Raw genomic sequence first — 21,044 nt, 5'->3', positions numbered from 1 at the left:
TATGTTCGTATGTATACGTATAATGATTGTTATTCAATTTAAATTTCATCAAAAAGATTTAATTAGCAAATCAAAATTTTAATTTTTTCTTTAATGCACAATACTTTTTTGCTTTTTCATATTCAAATTTCAAAATGGAAAAATTTGACATGACTAAAAACTAAGAGTTCAAAAGGGAGGAAAACAAAATGAACTTATTTTTTAAGTCTTGTACCTTAAAAGAAGGTAAAAAGCGAAAAGGTGAGAAAAACTTTTGAGAAGTATAATATATTACTTTCAAAACTTACACTAACTCGCAAAAGCATAAAAGAGAGAAAGGGCCAAAAATATAGAAAAAGTGTAAAATTGAGAGAAAAAAAGATATATCGTTTATTGGATTGAAAATAACTTGCCCTCCCCCTTTTTATGTTCTGGCCAGCGATATTGGATAATTAATACAGAGTTAACTAGAGTCACAAACCCTTTCTATTTTCTATGTAGAATAATTCTTATCTAATTCAAATGTACATTTCTTGCTTGAGCTTAAACACAGATTAAGAATCACAGGGAAAGTCTGTAATTTTTATTTCCAGTATGGCTAAGAAACTGATTAATTACCGCTGGATTAGAATCGGCTCTCGTCCATGCTGAAAAATCAATTATATCATCGTATACAGAAATATTAAAATAAAAATCTTATGATTATTTCCAGTTTTGTTAGCCCTGATGGGAGAATTGTTGATTCTCCCATAAACTTGCCTAGAGCCTTATGACTCAATACAGTTTATGGGTCTTAAGTACATATATTTAGATATGGGTATGATTAGTCTGATATAGAACTGTCTAATGTATAATTACTCTCGTTTAGACAATTTACTATTTTTACTGAATGTAAAGACCATAGATTAACGTTAAGGTAAGGATAGGGGACACATTTTCTCTTATTTTACTTGATTTGAATTATATTACAGACTCACACAATTCAAGATTTTCATTCAACCGCAGCCGTTAATTTTTGGTGATTTTAAAATTCCTATTCATAGCTAAGCCGCCCCCTTTTCAAGATTGTTAACTGCAGCTGGCTGGCGTTTTTACAACAATTCGCAGGATAACCGTTTTTACAGTATGGCTTCGAAACCGACGAATATCCGCTGAATTAGAGCCGGTTTTGCCTCTCGGGTCTAACAAAACTGGAATTAATAAATTTGCCATCCGCGGAAAGCTGTCTATAATATGATGCAATAAATAACTATTATTCAACCTTAATATTGATCTAAATAAAATAAAAACTATTTAATCTTGAAAAATCTAATATTCTAAAGATTTTTACAAAAAAAAACATTACAGATCTTTAAATTATTAGATATGGTTCCCCATCCATATGTGAAGGGTGGGGTGGTAAAACTATGTTAAAACTATGGATCCATTTAGCATAAATTTGCGCGCCAGATAAATTCAACAAATTATGCGCAATTTTCTTTTATCCTGCCACCAATAACCAGCATCGCCGTAACGTGTATTAGCGTTAGGTTAACTGGGAATGGCGATATTGTATCGATGGGTTCAAAGGTTTACGATGCAATTGTCTTGTTTTAACCTTAAATCTGAGTTTAAATATACTTTAGGTGGGATATAACGGAGGAAATTACTTGAATAGGCTTTTTAGCAGCGCAACTACTGTACAATTAGGGCATTTCTGCATCTTCTATGTGGAGCTTTCTATTTCAACTCACTTCACAATTATTAAGCAAAAATACAACCGCAAACACGATAGCAGCTTAAAAAAACAATATATGCTTTTGTAATTAGGAATTCCAAAGCTAGCGGCTGAACCCTTACCATATAGAGACTATATGTTTGAAGTCGAAGGGGAAGGGAACGGATAAAAATAGCATAACACCATCCTAAGACTCAAATCATAAAATAAATTAGCTCAAAATCGTTTTTTGATTATACAAAATATAATTAGGTCTTTGTTGGTGCACTATTTATGAACAAAATTTTCCTTGTTAAATTTTAGGAATCAATTTCCGTGTATTTTTATGATAGAATAATATTTATAGTAATCAAAACTCACTGTTTTCTTTGAATTATTTAGAAATTTACAGTTACCTCAATTTTATTTTTATGAATTTTCTTTGAATATTTTAAAATTTATTAAATCAAAATATGTATATTAGTTTTGAAGAAAATTATCCTCATTCACTCAAATGAAAAGTAAGGTGTTTAATAAATTCTTAAACCTGCTTATTAATGAAGTGATTAAGATAGTTCATTCATATAGTTTCTTTGGACAATTTGATAACCACAGCATACATGGTTTTCCTTTACGAGTTTAATTCTGATGGTCAAAAATTAGTTTCTGAAAGAAAATGATAAAACAAAAAAGTCCATCTACACAAAAAAGTCTCTAAGAGAAGTTTCTTTTATTGTCCACTAGCCTTCTAAACCTGATTTTAGGTTATTATCTTATTCAATGTTATGTTTAGATTCTTACGAGGATGATGACCTTGAAGACTCAGATGAAGGGTATGTTGAGCCACCTCCATCCATTAAACTGGAACCTTCCACAACCTCTATCAGCTCCAGCTCTCCAGGTAAACTAATTCAATTTGTTGATTGTAATTTCATGTGCTTATGTAGGCCCTGTGAATCAAAAAATTATCTTCCCCCGCCCCCCCCCCAAAAAAAATTAAGGCTAAATTATCCCTAAAGTAACAGGATGTGTTTGTGGGGTGTCTGTCTGTACTGAAGGATCTCGCTAATCGCTGATCAGATATCGTTCTCTTTTACAATACAACGGCTTATATGTCCTGGGAAGGTTCATAACTATTTTTGTGGAGGTGTGGAGGGCACCAACACCCTCCAAGAAGAAATCGTCCAGGAACAAATTTTCTCTTTTTAAAACTACAATTGGATTTGGAAATAGAAAGGGAGGGCGTCTCTCCCCTTACCTTGAGGCCTCTAGGGGTGTGGCCGCAAGTAAATCCAGGGGTTTAAGAGTTGAAGATTAATTCAGCTGGCACGATTCAATTGAAAAGAAAGTAGAGTCATAAAAAAATTCATCAATGACCCTTAGTATTTGATTTAGGATTCACCATGGATCCCTCTGACTCTGGTATGTACAGCAAGCTGGACCCATCCGAGGCTTCCCTCTACAACAACAACAAGTCTCCGATGCCATCAACGGAGGGCAGTGAACGAGATCTCATGAATGACTCAGAAGGTAAAAGTATATATTGAAAAAGGAAAGCCTCAAAGAATTTTTTCCCATATTCTTCATTTTCTTCATATTGTATAATTTCTTCCATGAATTAAATTAAACAATGCTATTGTTTTTATAAGATATTGAAAATAAAGTTTATTTATCAATAATTATGTTTATCAAGTGGTTAAGTAGAAGAAAAATTAATTTCCTCAATTAAATGTTTTCATTATAACTGTGAAGTTCAGTTAAGGATTTAGTAAATCCATCGATATCCAATGACTATAGGTATAGTTTGGATAAATATTTCAAAAATACGGAATAGATTTCATATTTAACAAAACATTTTTGCTTAGGTTCCCTAAATGGAGATGGCGATGATGATAAATACAAGGATGATGGGTCCGGTGGTTCAAAGCGGCGGGGCCCACGAACAACTATCAAAGCCAAACAGCTGGAAGTACTGAAAACAGCCTTTAACAACACACCAAAGCCAACTCGTCACATAAGGTATAATAAATTGAATTTTTTGCACATTCTAATTTTTGATTTGAATAAAAAAACCTGTAAAATTTCTTGTTGGTTTTGGACTTTAGTCCATTCTAATTTGTCAAGCATAAAAAACGTGTTATTATTTCACTCATACAAATCAACAGTGTTCATTTATTATAGCGGAAATTTCAAATCAGCAAAAATAACGAGTCGAGCGTGTGTGTGTTGTGTTTTTTCTACCACAATTTTAATTTACCTCCTCTTCTTCAGACAACACTTGACTATTAAAATCAATTTGAATGTGAGAATACATTTCATTTCGTTTTTTATGGCCTAAATTCACATCACTTCAAGACATATTCAAAGCTGCCTTTCATTACCATATAATCAAAACCTACCTGCATGACCAATATAAAGCTTTCCTAAAAGCTTACTGTTAAAACGTTAGGGAGATCTTCATTGTCAACAAAACCTTACAATTTGTAAAATAAAAGTAAAATTTTTCTGTGTAAAATTTGCTAAATAAATTTATTAGTTGTTATTGTATGGTAACTTATTTTCACAACATTGTAAAACCATGATTGATCACAATTTAATTGGTGCGGGAAAAACCATAGCAAATACATTATTACAATTGGTTACCAAAACCTACAATTTTCTTACTCACATACATATTATTATCATATTTTAATGAAAATAGATTGTCTTATATTGAATGATTGCGCGTTTTTTGTGCACTTTTTTAGAGGGGTGGATGGTTAATATAGGAAAAAGTGCAAAATAGTAGACATAGTTATGTCAGAACTTTTAATGTTAATATTAATCGAAAATTTGAAAGGTCTAAACCAATTTTTTATATAAATTAGTTGCCTTATTGCTATAGACGTTCTTTTATTTTATGACTAGATCTTAGAGATAGTTTCAAAAGAAGGTGTATCAACTTTTTTTTTTATAGCTAGCCGGTTCTTTTAGTAAGTAGTAGATGTAAAATTTTTCATAGAATTCAGATATGCAATCGGTTTTTTTTTTGTAGACCTCTTATTTTTTAAGTAATTTAAGTTTTTTAAAAAAATAATTAAGCCGGTTTTAAGGTACTAAAACGCAACAAAATAAAAGAAGAAAATGGCCAGTAAGAACAAAAATAGTAAGATCTTTAATTTGACACCTTACTTTTAAAATTCTGTTGAGTAATTATTGAAAAAATCTATTTTTTTAACCTCGGTTTAATAAAAACTTTAGACCTAAATATTTTCTCAAACAGACATAAAAAACATGGGTTCATATATACCTTTAGAATCAGAAAAATATTACAAATCCATTGTAAGCAAAATTGAAAAAAAGTAAAAAAATAAAAAATTAAACAAATGGCCAATTGTATTTATTGTTCAGGCAACACTATCGTCTTCCCTTTTTTACCCCCTCTTTACCCCCTTCCCATTTTTATACTCAATTCAAGAATTAAGACATTGCCTGTACAATATAATATGATATTTTCATATAATTCCTTTTATTGTAGTTTATATACTATATTGTAAACTTTTTTTTTCAATTTTGCTTACAATGAATTCGTAATATTTTTCTGATTCTAAAGGTATATATGAACCCATATTTTTTTACCTGTGAAATAATAAAATCAAGTTCAAAGTTTTTATTCTCGTGGGTTTAAAAAAATCGATTTTTTCAATAATTACCTGACAGAATTGAAAAAGTAAGGTGTCAAATTAAAGATCTTACTATTTTTGTTCATAATGGCTATTTTCTTTCTTTTTTTTGTTGCATTTTAGTACCTTAAAATCGACTTAATTTAAAAAAAAAAACTTAAATTACTTAAAAAATAAGAGGTCTACAAAAAAACCGATTGCATATCTGAATTCTATGAAAAATTTTACATCTACTACTTACTAAAAGAACCGGCTAGCTATAAAAAAAAAAGTTGATACACCTTCTTTTAATAGAAATCTCCATTATAAATTATAAAGTTTATTAAGTAAATATATCTAATAATAAAAATCGGCTTTGAAACAGTTTAAAAATATTCATTTGGAAATATAAATAAGAACTATCTGCATTTTTTCTGGAATCACTAAGTCAATTATTCTTTGTTAACTCTAATGTAAAGGTTAAATATCTTGAAAAATAATTGGCTAGCTGCCAAATTTAAATACAATTCATTTTTCTTCTTTGATCATTTAATATTCCTTTTTTTTAACATCATTGCCAAAACAAACATTGAAACCAAAATAGTTAAGAAAAAAAATTGATATTATATTGATTTGAAGTACATTTTTAAACAGTTTTTATCTTCCTTAACAACCTAATGTTGAATTCTAGAAATGAATTGAAAAATATTGAAGTAAATTATTTAGCTGGTTCATAATTTCAATCTTTTTTTTTTCCAGAGAACAACTTGCCAAAGATACAGGTCTTCCTATGAGAGTTATCCAGGTAAGAAACAAAAGTACTACCCCTTCTGAAATTAATAGTGGATAAGTTTAGGCACAAAAACTTGTAAAGCACAATCTAGGTTTTTAAAGCAAACGCATACGAGGTCATGTTTAATGGGCCCATACCTTTTTTTTCATGATAAAAAACCTTTAATTATCCTTTTCTATTTAAACTATTGATTTAAATTTCATAGCTTCATTAATTTTTGTTGTTATCGTTCTTGTTACTGTACAAAATAAATAATTTTTTATGTTGATCATAACTATGTAAATTTATTGTGTATAATATTTTGTTATAATATTCCCTATGAAAAAAAGCAATTACAAATTTTCTAAGAAAAGAATACCATTAGCTTATAAGACCTTTGTACAATATACATAACCTATTTTTGTTTATACAAAGATGCAAAAAATATTATTCATATATTTTTTTCATTCAAACGTAAATTTCAAGCTAAGAATAACACTGTCGGATCAACCTATTTAAAGAGCCTTTTAAAAAATGGCAAGGGAATATTCAAGAATAAATTGGTGAATAAAAGCAAAAAAAAATCTAGTGTTTAGACTTTTTGTAATGTGAAAGACAGACGGACATACGGACATAAATATATAGCTTAAGACATTTTCTTTTTAGAAATAAATTTATATCTGTAGTTTTATGAACCAACCATAAATATAACCTATTATGAGAGTTTACTTATCCATATCATTTGGTTAAATCCTTATTATTTGTGCTAAAATTACGATATAATGAATTACCATCTGTTACTCTACATTTCTTCAGGGTAAAATATTAACAATTATTAAAATAATACAGAAAATCCTCCAATTTGATTGTTAAAAAATCTTCGAAATCTAAAAAATAAAAATCTACCAAAATAAATTTTTTGTATTTTTGAATATATCTCATTGAAATATTTAGCCCTGTCCCCAAAATGGTTTGAACGTAATCCCGTAAAACCCACACAAATCTAAATATCCTACCTAAAGATGAATCTTCAAATCCTTATTTTGCATAATTTTGAGAGTAGATACAGAAGATGGTATCTATTCAAAATATGGATTTTTGTACGATTAATTCAAGATTTATTGTAACAAAAATAGTGATTTATTCTAATGAAATTGGTTGAAAACGCCTTTTAAATCGTACTTGAAGAAAACATTTTCATTGTATTTTATATATTACATTATATGCATTAAAAATTTAAACCTTGTATTTAAGAAAACATGACCTTTTCCATATGTTTTAATCAATTAAAAATGTAATATATTGTATGAACTTATGACTGTAAACAGTGGCGTGCGAAGCACTTTGTCTAGGGGGGGGCATTTTGAAGATTTTGTAAAATTTTGCCCCCCACCTAAATCAAAGTGCCCCGGGGGGGCACTTTGCTTTAGGGGGGGGCATTTTGATTATATATACTAATTTTAAATAAGGGCGTTTTAAGGGGTGGGATTATTTGATTATGGGCCTTCTAGTCCTTATCCCTTCTTCCCCATCCCTTCCCACATCCCTATTTCCCATTTATATCCCCCATCTCTTCCCCCCTCCCATCTCTTCTCCCCCATCCCTTCTCCCCACCCAGCAATGACCCTTCGAAAAAAAAGTACAGCAGATAATTTAACCTTCCCCCCCCCCCACCACAAAAAATTTTTATGGGTGGAAGGGGATGTTAAAAAATCTCAGCAGGAAGGATGAATAACCCCATTAAAAAAAATTTTTTGGGGGGGGAGATAAAAACACTCATTTTGGAAATAATTTACCAAAAATTAACCTTATATGTAAAACTGATTTTAAATATTTCTTTATTGTATGACAACAAGGATGATAACATCTTTAAGTAGCAAAGTACAAAAAATCATTAATAAGAATACAGACAAGTAGATTTAAAGAGCATCTGTTGAAATAAATATATATTTTAGATAGAAAAAGTCACAAATCCTTTTTCCTGTATGTTGTGTGATGACAGTCAAAGTAAATTACATACTGGATGCTCGAAACAGCGAGAAATTTAATTTTTTTAAATCTTATAATCCACAAAAAAATTTATCGTACCATAAAAACCAAAGATATAAAGAACTATTTAAAAAATAAAAAAAATTACTTGTCCTTACATCTACAGATATAAAAATCTCTTAGAAATATGGAAAACTTTGGGGTATAGTCTCTTTTGTGGCAACGCCTCTTAAAGGGCATTTCGTCGTATTTTCATAGTAGCTTTTAATAGGTTATTCTAGGTTAAGTTAGGTCAGGTGATTTCCCCGCAGGGTTAGGCAATTGGCCCCGCAGGAGCTATAAATAGGTGAAAAGCTACTGTGAAAATACGACGAAATGCAATGTCACAAAAGGGACTATACCCGAAATTTAAAAGATACAAAAATAGCCAAAAACGTCCTAAAAAGCAGTCTGACCTCCATGAATTTTTAATAGTTTATTATACTCCATAATGATGGGAATGTTAACATTAAGTTTTAGCCTTCTATCTTTAATTGCAGTTGAAAAAATCACATTTCCTCCTTAGCATTACGTACTGACAGCCATAGAGAATTATAGAGAAGCTAAAAAGTTATATCAACATATCCTACCCTCTTTAAATGGCACTTTAAAACTCTGTTAATTTTTGATTAAGTGGTGTTTCCAATGATTTATAAGGGCGGTGCGTGAAGCGCACCTAAAAATATTTACTCCCCCTTTGAACTAAAATCAATTAAAGACAACAAGAGTGGCGTATTTTATCAAGTTAGGAATATAGAGTGTAGTTAGTTTTAAGGGTTTTTAATGAAAATTGCCATAAAAAAATATGTCTTTTTGTAAGGGTATAAACACAAAAAAAATGATAAACTTATCCTGAAAATAATATGACATCATATATAGTTATTCATTTAGACAGACATACAGTGTTGAGAAAAAGGCTTAGATAAATATCAATGCTGTTTCTTTTTTATATAAAATAACTTTTTGATTAAATATTTGTTGTTTACACATGTTTTTATAGAAATAAAAACAAAATATACAATGTGATAAAAAGCAAAAACCATTTGGAAGGGTGCGAAGCGCAAATTTTTTTCTTCAAATATGCAGGGAGGGAGGGGTTTTGGGTTATTTATTACACTAGTCCCCAATATTTCATATAAAATTTTCTTATTCGTTGGCTCAACAACTTTGGGGACTTTAATGGAATTTTGATTGGTTAGTTAATTAAGTCGAGTTTCCATACATTTCATCCACTAATTGTTATCTATATAGGGGTAATTTTGTGTATCATCATTGGGGATGAACAAAATTTCTTTGGTAAAAAGTTTATATTATACAAAATAAAATGCTTCCTATTACCTGGTTTGTTATGTTCAGTGAAACAAGGATGACAACATCCATAAAAGCGAAGCTCTGAAACGCTAGGACAAACGGCGGACATTAACACTTGTATAATGTAAGAACTGAATAATCAGAATGCGAATGTATAAGAGTCAAAGCAAAATTGTAAGTAAATTTGTTGAAAATAATAATGATTATGGACATACTTACATTTTTAGGACTTGATTATAGAGTTGCTTCGCTTATAATATTGTACTTTGTTGTCCCCAGGAATCAGTATACCAAAAATCAGACCATCGGATAATTAGTTCACATACAAATTTGTTGTTAAAAATGTAAAAAAAATCAACATGTTTAAAATGGACGTATGGACATTCTGGTAATGATTATAGAGTTGCTACGCTTTCTAACTCGTACCTAACTATTACAGGAATCACCATGCAAAATTTGAAATCGATAGGACAATTCTAACATGCCTAAATTAACGAAAAAAGCTATTTAAAAAGTAAAAAAATCAACATGTTTAAAATGGACGTACGGACATTTTGGTAATGATTATAGAGTTGCTACGCTTTCTAAATCGTACATAACTACTAAAGGAATCACCATGCAAAATTTGAAATCGATAGGACAATTCTAACATGTCTAAATTAACGAAAAAAGCTATCCGTGACGGACGGACGGACGTACGGACAGACCGACCCTAATTATAGAAAAGCTTCGCTTTTAAAAAGATTATAACCTAATTTCTACACTAATTAAAAAATTTGGTAAGGTTAAATGAATAGTAACTGTCTTATTGGCGCGAAGCGCAAAAAATTTTTTTTTTGAGTATTTCTTGATCTTTTTTTTTTGGAAACTGGGATAGTTTTGCTTTTTGTAGGGTAGGGGGCAAAAAGGGGCAATTTTGTTGACCAGGGGGGGGCAAAATGGGGCATTTTTCAACATTTAGGGGGGGGCAGGGGGAGCGGTGGCTAGGGGGGGGCAGGGGGGGGGGGCGTTTTGGTCGCTAGGGGGGGGGGGCAATTGCCCCAAATGCCCCCTTCGGTTCGCACGCCACTGACTGTAAATGACTTTATTTAGATTTCAAAACTGCAGTTTTTGGCGAAAAGTAAGAAAAAATGATTAGGTATGATTTTTTTTAATTGATTAAAAATTAAGGTATGGTTCCAGAACAAACGAAGCAAAGAGCGACGCATGAAACAGATGTGCAACAGATCAGCTGGCTTCTTTTTTGGCGGGAAACGGTTGCGCGGGTTCGGGCCGCCTGGTAGTGGGATGGATGATGGCTTCTTCTATGACGGCCCGATGGGACTGCCCCCTTCTGGCTTCTTTCCTGGAGGCCCGCCCATGGGTTTTGGTGAGTAAAACAGTTCTAAGATATATACCTTAAAACTTTCAATTACTCCAAAGCTACGCTGACATTGAAATAATTGTCCTAGTCTTTAAAATACATTTTGTTTGTTGTTTTTAATGATCTCCTTGGCTGTGTCATATTAAAGAGCATAAAAGCTGTGTAATATGCCAAGCATGGTATTTCCGCCCATTAGCAATCGCTTTATCTATTTTCATGTAAGTTTATTTAAAGCACAAAAGCTAAGTAACCTTTATTAAGTATTTTAACATAAGAACATTTACATGTAATGATATAAAGAGAAGTTAATCTTAAACAGACAAAAAAAAGATAAATTTTAGAATAACAATGGTGCAACATTTTTAAATGTTGAAAATGTTGTGTTTACAATTTTATGATTCAAGAACAATGTCTAAATAGTTAAAAAATAACTGATAATAGGTGGATTTGAAAATGTCAACAAACAAAGCTTTATCCAAAGAAATAAATTTTTTATTGATGAATGCTGACTTATAAATGAATTTAAAAATCCCTTTCGAATCAAAATGTGTATGATTTCTAACCAATGATGTGGTCAGATTCTTCCATACTGTGTTCTTATTGATCCAATTACCAAATTGATCATCTTTATTATTATTTGTTATTTTCCTAACCTTTAGTGAATAATACCTGTTACTGAGAAATCAAATTCTACTTGGCGACCTTTGAACAAGGCATGTGACATCCTGGTTTCATTTATTCTACTCCTCTTATTATAATAGAGATATTATCTAATAAAGTGGCATGTTAAATATAAAGTTGTAATCACATAGTAAAAATTCTTTGTAATGAAAGCTTGTGTACTAGAAAGCAGGGCTGCAAGGGATGCATTACCAATAACCTTAAAACACATGTCTCAAAAACGCGCGGCTAGAGCTGTACTACACAATAAGAACACACTTCTTAGTAGAACATATATTTTGCTTTATTCAAGCCTTCTCAATTCTAATCGTTTGAGAGTTTCTGTACAACATATGGATTACCATTTTTTTAAGCAGCTTTTTCTTTGCTAAGGTATTTCGCCCTTTACAAGCAAGAAATCATGGCTCACTTACTTACAAGCTAACAAAGCAAAATTACATTTTCTAGATTTGTCTGAAGATTTTTTATATCATTGTTTTTCAACACTACAATGTTTAAACTTTTCTTTGAATGCTTTATATGGCTATGTTTTAACAAAATTGTCTTAGTTTATTTAATTTCCAATTAAGAATATTTTTCAATGCAAGTAGACTGTCCCTTATCCCTGAGGATAAAAAGAACAAAACTACGGGTTCACGGATTTTTTTTCACTCTCCATAGTTTTGTGTGTGAATTTCTCTTCAATTTGAGTTTTTAGTAACACAGCTACTCTAAAAATCTTTAATCTGTCGATCTGTCATCCAAAATTTATCCACACATACTCATACATACTTTAAATGGAATATTCGGAAAAAATTTAAGGTAACATGCAAGGTCCTATCATATAAAATTTTATTAACTTAAATTCTTTGAAAAGTTAATCCTTAAAGTTCTCTAAAAGCTTTGCTACAAATTGACAATCCGTCCTTGTTGAAAATTGAACTTGGTATTTTAATATCAGGATGTTTGTACACAAAAATTAGGCTGTATAAAAAAGTCATAAAAATACAAAGAAATAAGTAAAAAATTGAGATTTAAAGACAATATTCTTGAAACTTTACAAGTATAATTTAATCTTTAAGTAGCGCAGCAAAAAAAAACAATGAAAAAAGAGTAGAAAATAAAAATAAAATCCATTCTTTTATATTTTGCCAATAAACAAGGACAGGCACAAATTGTATTTCTACTGCGATACCAAACTAAAAACTAAATACAACCAGCGGTTTGACCTTAGCATAACATTAACTACTAATGACAGTAGTAATCATAAACATAGTTGGAAAAAGAAAATACTCCGAGGGGATATAAAGACAGGTCAGGGCAGAACCTCCAGAAATTTGATTATTGGATAACTAGAAAACATTACTTGGAATTGTGACAAGACTGACATGATTGCTTAGACAAACAGATCTGCTGCACAACCAGGAGGGGAATATTAACAATTATTAAATTTCAAATTCAAATTTGTTTATTAAAATGAGAAAATAAGCTTTAGAAATAATACAACAGTAAAAAATGTTTTTTTTAAGGTGGTCCCATTGAACAGCCAGTACCCATGAGTTTACCACCGATGGTTGGCGAATTCCCTCAAGGTATTTTTTGTTAAATGACAACTAATTTAATAAAAAAAATAGATGAAAATCTAACCTACCCCACCCATGCTAAAATATCTTTAAATCTCTAAAATTGACCAACATGTAGTTACAAATAATCTTTACAGAAATATGATAATTGTTTTATATTCAGGTATGATACCACCTCACTCTGGTGCCAGCAGTATCTATCCTGGACCTTTGCTTCCTTTCCCGCCTGGAGGAGGACCAGGTGGAGACATGGATATGCCAGGAGGGGGCCCGCCAAGACCACCAACACCAGAGTCACCTTCAACTTCCACCAGTATAACAGGTAATAGAAGGAAATAATTGATAAGTTGTTAAAAATTCTTTTATTTTACAAGAGCAAGTCTCTGAGTTTATTTGTTTAAAACTTTAGAACTTTTAGAATAAACATATTTTCCTTTTTAGAAGCTTGTCCGCCTGTCTCAGGCCCAAACCTTGAAGAATCAGCTGTTTGGTAACATTCTCTCCGACAAAACCGGTTTTTCATCTCAATCTACAGAAGGCATTCCAAACCAAATATTGTCAACACAAATGTCGTCGGTGCTTAATAGTTTAACCCAAGACTGTAATAACCAAGAAGAGAAATAGTAACTCTTAACCTATAAATTATTTATTGCTTAAAAGCACAACTTTTATAATTAAAACTGTAATAAAATTATTATATGACAATCTTAATGTAAACTTATTTTAGAGCAGCTTTAAAGGCACCGTCGACATTTTCAAAGTTCTGAAACCTTAAAATCGAAATTAGCCAACGTTGCTTGAAATTTGCCATTTTCTTTTGTAACTATTAATTTTTGAGCAACGTTATAGATCTTAGTCCGAACATTGTGATCGTTATTCCTCTTTTTACACTTTTAAATATTAGTGCACATTATCCTGAATAGTCAACTTACAGCGGCCTTATTCATTAAATTAAATTTTTTTTTTAGACATTAGAATAAGGTCCTTTGTATTTATTATTATAGTAGTGTTTTACATAAAAAAGACACTCTAAAAAGCAACTTTTAAAATTAGAATATGAAGTTTTAGAGTGTCCTATTAAATTTGTATCCAATGTGCTATATTATTAAAAATACTCACAACGAAATGAATTAAAATTATTTGTAACTTTTAGCTGGAAATATACAACCTTTAGTATCATTTTTGTTGTTTTTAACATACATAGTGTGTTCTGCAAAGCTTTGCCTTTCCTACTTGGTTGTTCTGTCATGCAGTATAAAATACTACTTTTAACTGTCTGTTGCTTTTTGCGCAAAAGTCTTCTTCAGTATTTTTTAAACATATTTTTGCAAACAATATGAACTACAGCGTCCTAAAAATTTGTTGAAACCGCTGGCCATAAAAAGATATATGAAAAACAAACAATACAAATCTACTTTTAATTTTTTCATGATTGTGACAAATCTCTAAGCTGAAAGCAATAAGTTTAACAATAATTAATTTTGTGTCTGGGACACGGTGCCAGTAAATGAGAGATAGCCTGATATGTTCTTGCAATGAAGCGTAAATGGTTTTTATTTATATAAATAATACATTTTCATTATATATTTTATTAATGATAATGTATAACTGAGAGAAGAACCTGGTTCCATTAGTGGTGACCTTTTTTGTCTGCTTGCAAATTACTGGCTGTTTTTTGTAGCGACTTGATTGTGTTAATATTTTGAACGCTATTGGCTGATATTCAAAGACCCAATTAGAAGTCGGCAAATGGACCCCACACCTTGAACTTATAGTTATTTAAACCTTGCCCCCTCTATTCTTTTACTTTAATATTTTATGCTTTTTAACAGTTACTACGCTTACAATACTAATAGAAAAAGTTGAATTGTCTGTTTGTCTGTCTGTACTATGAACTTGCTAAACTGTAGTTAATTCTAAATTTAGGGAAGCTTTAAGATCAGTGTTATTAATTTTTTTTAGCTTATTTGTATCAACACCAAGGTGGAACAGGGGGGGGGGGCAGAGGTTCCAGAGTAAAATAGTTCATTTCCGCTGTGTATTAAAATCCATTATTGTACCGGGTATTGTCCGCACAAATGGCGCAAAATATTAATTGAATTTTTATATCAATTTACTTTTGTTGCTTTAAGTTGCTTGGTCAGTTGATTTATACCCTAGAAAACAGATTAAGAACAAAACACTCTGTCAAAATGTCGTTATGTAGTCATAGTGTCATCAGAACATTGTTTTGTCAATAATATGTCAGCCCTGACCTTTTTTAATAACATGTAGACAATCTATGAATGATTCAATTAAAAAATATATCGATAAGTTATCAGTCGAGACCACTTTTAATCAATATTAAGTAGTCGACATAAACCATTGAAATTTAACATTTTGAGAATGCCATCAGTTTCGCCAGTGTAGTTTATATAAAAGCTATAGTCTCATAGAGTCCTGAGGCATACTGTCATACTGATAGACCAAAAAATTTAAGATTTGATAGCTGTATGCATTAAAAAAATAAAGATATTTATGTCCATAAGAAGCACTGTAATAGGAAGTAATAATTATTTTATTTTAACGAAAACAGTAAACTATTATACAGCAAAAGTATATAAACGTTGATCCTGTATTCAGTAAATATTATGTTTTAACTATACTTATTTATATGCAAAGCTTTTAGATTAAATAACTGACTGCATATGTGTTATTTTAAGCGCGTCGTGTGTTTGAAATTTGAATTTAATTGAAGGAATTCAAAAGTCTGATAAAGTAACATACACTTCTTATAGATTAGCTGCAGTGCTGAAAAGTAAATAATCAATATTACAAACAAACTAATTTCCAAATCACGACACGAAATTGTCAAATTTGGCCTTTCTAAAAAAAAACTCAACTGTGTATTGTTTTGATTAAAGCAACGGCATATGCACTGGACTGGAGTACAAAGTAAACTATGAATTAGGCAGCTATTCTAAAACTAATTTAATCTGCACTTTCCATGTTTTGATTATTAACTAGGGTTATTGTTTTAACCCTTACAGATCGGGGGGGGGGGGCTCAAAGAGCCCCCCCCTCTAGTTTTTTCAATCTCATTTTTTTTGTAGGTAAGATGGAGAGCTGTAACTTCATGACTTTTTAAGTTTAGTAATTATACGTCGGCAAGAGTTGATTTTATTAGGATATCTGGTCTGTGTCGGTCGTGGTGTCCGGTCAAAGTCGGTTGGGTAGCAAAAAAAATTAGAAAAAATTCTATATAAATCTTAATTTCTACATTATGACTTTTGTGTATAAGGTAGAAACCTAAATTTTTTTTGGTGAATACTTAGATATCAATGACCTTCTGAGAAAAGTGGTGTTATGACCGTTTGACCGCTCCCTGACCGACTTTATGACCGATTTTTGTCCGGCTTTTACTACAGATATAAATCATTAATAGCGTAGCTTCTATCACAGCTAGAGACCTATAATTTTTTTTGGTAAATCCTTGAGCAATAATAAACAGATAAAAATATTAATTTGCGCCGCCAACCGCCGTTTTACCGCCGTAACCGCCGAAAATGGCGGTTTCCGTTATTTGCCGTTTTTCGGCGATGATCAGAAAAAGTAATTTTTTTGTTATGAAAAATAAAAGTTTGTCCTAAAATTTGGTCATCCTAGCTGCAAAATTGGCCGCTCTACAGCTGTTTTAAAATTTAGCGGCTGGCCGCTAAAAAGCGGCCAAGGAGCGGTCTGACTGCTATGACTAGTAAAAGGAATTTTCTCTAAAAATACACATGAACCACCAGAAAAAAATTTTACGTCTTTATCTGTACCAGGAGCCGAGATAGAGGGGGGGGCTCTTTGAGCCCCCCCCCCGATCTATTAGGGTGGGAATAGGGGCCCGAGCTGTAAGGGTTAAAGATTAGAGATCCTTAACTAGTAAAAAACTTTTATTTGTAAAAATATAGGGCAAAATATTTTTAGGATTCCACTCTTATGGACGTTTGTCTTTCTGTTTATCTGGCTTAAATGGATTAAATGCAATTTTTATCTTGGCTGTGTAACTCACTTTGTATGTATGTCCGTCCGTCCGTTCATCCAATAACGGAGGGTGTAGTGATATTCTTTGCTTATATGCTATGCCTCTTAAGATGAGTATAGAGAATCAGCTCTACAACAAATTTTAACCGTCTGTCAAAAATTCTAAACTTATCTGTTTTTAAACTTCAATACTTATGGATGTTATTATCCCTGTTGAGAACTTTAAAATATTTTTTGATAGAATGCGTATTTTAACTCTTTCTTAAAGCCCTTTTAATAAACAATCAAACCAGTAGGTTAAAAATATTTAATTTATGCATTAATAAAATATTGTGTTACAAGGTGTAAAAGATTAATTTTCGTAATTCTAAACGAATGCTGAGAAACAATATCTTAAACACGTTTAAAGAAAGGTTAATCAATAAACTTTTTAGATGCTACCCTTTTTGTAGTAATGGAGCTACTCCATAAGTTATTGTGTCTGTCTGTCCTTCTGCATGTCTGTAATGTTACTTTTATCAGGAGTGCATATATTTCCCTTTCTTTACCCTTCCCCTTCCTATCTTTGATGTATGGTATAAGTTCCTAAACTTTCTTTTAATATTTTTAAACTAAAGCAAAATTATACCCTAATAGGTCTAAGACAATGATACTTCACGGCATCAAATGAAATGGTCATGAATGAGATAATTTCAATTTGATGTTATTATAATGATATATGTATTACTAGCGGCTTCGCCCCCTAGCTTCTAGGGGCTTTGCTCCAAGAAGTATTTTAAAAAAAAAATTAAGTACCTCTGGAGCTGCCACCAATAATTTCAAATAATTTTTTAAAATGTGGGGTGGTGGTTGATTTTTCAAATTTTTTTGGGGGGGTTGGAATTGTCCCACCCCCCAAGAAAATAGCCTAAAACACCACAGGACCAGTAGGTATGTTCTCTGTAGAAGAGTAGAATCCGATCGGTTCAGTGGTTACCGAGATCTTAATGGACAGACAGACATTATTCTTCTTTGTAATATAAATTTTTGACTATATAAAATAAAAAATTGAGATTTCCAGGGATAAGACAATGGACGATAAATTAACATACATCAACAATGATGATAAACAAAAGTAGATCCCTTCTGTAGATCATGATATTGGTTTAAAAGTTTGGACCCACTAGTTTTGGACCAACCAATCAGAACAAAGTTTAAGTAACAAAAGTTTTGATCCAACGAATAAGATAACGAATTAGATAAGATTATTCTAATGATTGATAGGGTTAATTCTTATGTTTATACAATAACATCACAAATTTTAACAAAGACGTACAAAATAAGCGCGTACACTGTTTGATAGTAAGGTGTTTGATGGATTTGATTGACATATCCGGACTTTATGCTTATACTTATTTCATAAACTATGCATTGATGCAATATCAGCTTTTAAAATATTTATCTTTTTTATTACTGTCTTTTTTCAAATGCAAATGAAACTATTTTTTTAAGTATCCATGAAATTTTCGTTATATTTCAAAGTTTTTTTTGTTTAATTTGGAAGATAATCAAAGTCCCTCAACAGATTATAACGTCATACGATAGAATAGCCAATGAGAGGCCAGTATACACTGTAATTGACAAATAGTAAAATTTATGCTGGCCTCTCATTGGTTATTTGATTGTATGACGTCATAATCTGTTGAGGGACTTTAATCATCTTCTTTAATTTGTGCACTCAATTTTTTAATATAGATCAACAAACAAGAAAATCATGTTAAGAAAATGGTCATATGGTCGCAGAGGGTAGGGGTAAGTGAAGGAAAGAATTATTTCTCTTGAGAAGGTGAAGTAAACGGTCCCACGACAAACGCAGGAGTCCCAAACGTCGGAGTGGACTTTTAACCTAACCTAACCAATTTTAGACCATCTTTTAGGTTTTTAAATGCCTGACCACTGCTAGGGGCTTATTTGCTCATTCATATTTTAACCTAACCTAATCTGTAGAGAAATACTTAATAAATTTAATATTTTAACACTCTTGCGTTTGTCCACTCCGACGTTTGGGACTCCTGCGTTTGTCCTGGAACCAAGTAAACCTCTTCAAGAGTAAGTAAAAAACCTTTTCAGAACCAATGAGTAGCCATTTCGGTCCAGAGGTTAGCGAGATCTTTAGGTTCAAACACACAGACGTACAGGCATCCTGTTATTTGACATGATATTTATATTTTATTTTTAAAATAAAAGGAAAAATTAAATTTAAAAACTGGAAAATAGCTATAAATACGAATAATTATATTGTCAGCTTTATTATCAGTTTTTAAACAAAATATACTTTTTTTTTTGTTCAAAATATTATCAATACCCAACAGTGGCGTGTAGAAGGGGTGTGGACCTTGTAGGTTTTGAAATAGAGGGGTAATTTCCTCGGGAAGGAAGGAGACAATGGGCTGTTTTTTACACTAGTCCCCAAAATTTAATATAAAAACGTTATTTTATTGGTTGGCAACCATTTTTTGGACTTTTATTGAATCTAATTGGTTGGTTCATTAAGTTGACTATTCAAACGTTTCAACCACTAATTGTAATCCAAGGGGTAATTTTGTGCATAGTCATTGTCTTATCCCTTTAGATCCCTGGTTGTCATGAAATGAAAAGGTTCTGTATATTATTTTAAAAACCAAGCTATTTGATAACTTAAAGGTATTATTAGTCAAAATATTGATCGTATAAAAGCATGTTCTAAAAGGGTATCACTATGTCATAAACATTTATTCAATGGTTTGTCAAGGTAGATATATTAACATGGTTGAAGATTCAAAATATTTATATTTAAAACATGGAATGTTTGCATGTGTCTATTTGTATCCCCTCTCTATAATTTCCTTCACTTATTTTATTTGAGGAGAAAGAAAACGTATTTGTTGTAAAAATCTCAAGAATACTATTTGATTTTCATTTTGTAAGGATTTTGTTTGAAGCTTACGATGATAAGATCATCACTAATAAACCGATAGAGTTCTCCATATTAAGGAAGCTTTACATAGGCCCCAGAGTGGTCTTAGGCAATTTTTTATTTTATGATTTAAGTCTTGGGGTGGTTTTAGGCTATTTTGAAAATATTCGAAAATAAGGCCCCTAGATGCTGGGGGCATATACACAAGTATATTTTAAATCCCATAATTTATTTTCTTTCCTTTCCTCAGGAATATTTTTAAAAGGCTAAAACCTGCTCTGGACCAATACTATGATTTCCTGCAATAATAGCTCCTACCGTTTAAAAGATCTTACACACCACAAACACACACACACACATATAACTGCTAAAGCTTATGGAATTGGTGTAAAAGAATTTAAATTGTGTGAAACTATTTTGATCTGTATTGATATGATCAACAATCATCTCTCTAGTCTTGATCGCACACTTCCTATATTCAGTAAAGAAATTTTCATTTTTTATCATTCCAAACCATTTTTTTTCTTTTTTGTCCTTAATTTATCCTTATCTTTTTCTTACATTTTTTTTTATTTTCAATGGGTATTTTTCCCTAATGTCTTAAAGGAGATTTTAGCTTGACGTGTAAATAAACTTAAGATGGAATGAAATGTCGTAAATCAAAAAAACCTACAAAGTGCTGTCCTTGTGCACTCTAACTCTTTTTTTTTCTCATAGTCTGTTATATTACTCTATTTCTAGCTCAATTATGTAAAAGCATCCCCTCCTAGCTCACCTAGGATACATGACATTATCTGAATTAAAATCAGTGGTATCCATCCTTACATCCAGAGCTGTATCACACGAGTGTCCAGTCATTACCGCCAATAACTCTCTTTTTGTAGCTGTAAAAAGGTTATCACAAAAGTAAAAGTTTTAGTAAGGCTTTGTTATCTTTAAAAATTCTAATTTTTCAATAATGGTGACCTTCATTCATATGAAAAAAAAGTTGTTCTTGTTTGTAAATGATGATAATTGTTTTATTTTGCAAAAGAAATAGTATGCACAAATTTGCTAAAATGTTTGGAC

At 31.3% G+C, this 21,044-nt stretch overlaps 1 protein-coding gene across 1 annotated transcript in view; it reads left to right on the top strand.

The window, feature by feature from the left end:
* LOC145313303 (LIM/homeobox protein Lhx5-like) overlaps positions 1 to 14,212 on the top strand; it is a 42,378-nt gene extending 28,166 nt beyond the window's left edge. The window contains exons 6-13 of the mRNA XM_080152634.1: positions 2,469 to 2,576; positions 3,071 to 3,205; positions 3,541 to 3,694; positions 6,076 to 6,121; positions 10,598 to 10,796; positions 12,980 to 13,042; positions 13,197 to 13,355; positions 13,475 to 14,212. Coding sequence (XP_080008760.1) covers positions 2,469 to 2,576; positions 3,071 to 3,205; positions 3,541 to 3,694; positions 6,076 to 6,121; positions 10,598 to 10,796; positions 12,980 to 13,042; positions 13,197 to 13,355; positions 13,475 to 13,527 — 917 coding nt within the window. The 3' untranslated portion in view covers positions 13,528 to 14,212. The remainder of the gene's footprint in view (positions 1 to 2,468; positions 2,577 to 3,070; positions 3,206 to 3,540; positions 3,695 to 6,075; positions 6,122 to 10,597; positions 10,797 to 12,979; positions 13,043 to 13,196; positions 13,356 to 13,474) is intronic.
* Positions 14,213 to 21,044: the final 6,832 nt, after the last annotated feature.

The sequence above is a fragment of the Acartia tonsa genome, chromosome 3 (genome assembly GCF_053477335.1).
Source record: "Acartia tonsa isolate MP-2025a chromosome 3, ASM5347733v1, whole genome shotgun sequence".
NCBI classification, from domain to species: domain Eukaryota; kingdom Metazoa; phylum Arthropoda; class Copepoda; order Calanoida; family Acartiidae; genus Acartia; species Acartia tonsa.
This window is presented reverse-complemented; position numbering and strand designations above follow the sequence as displayed.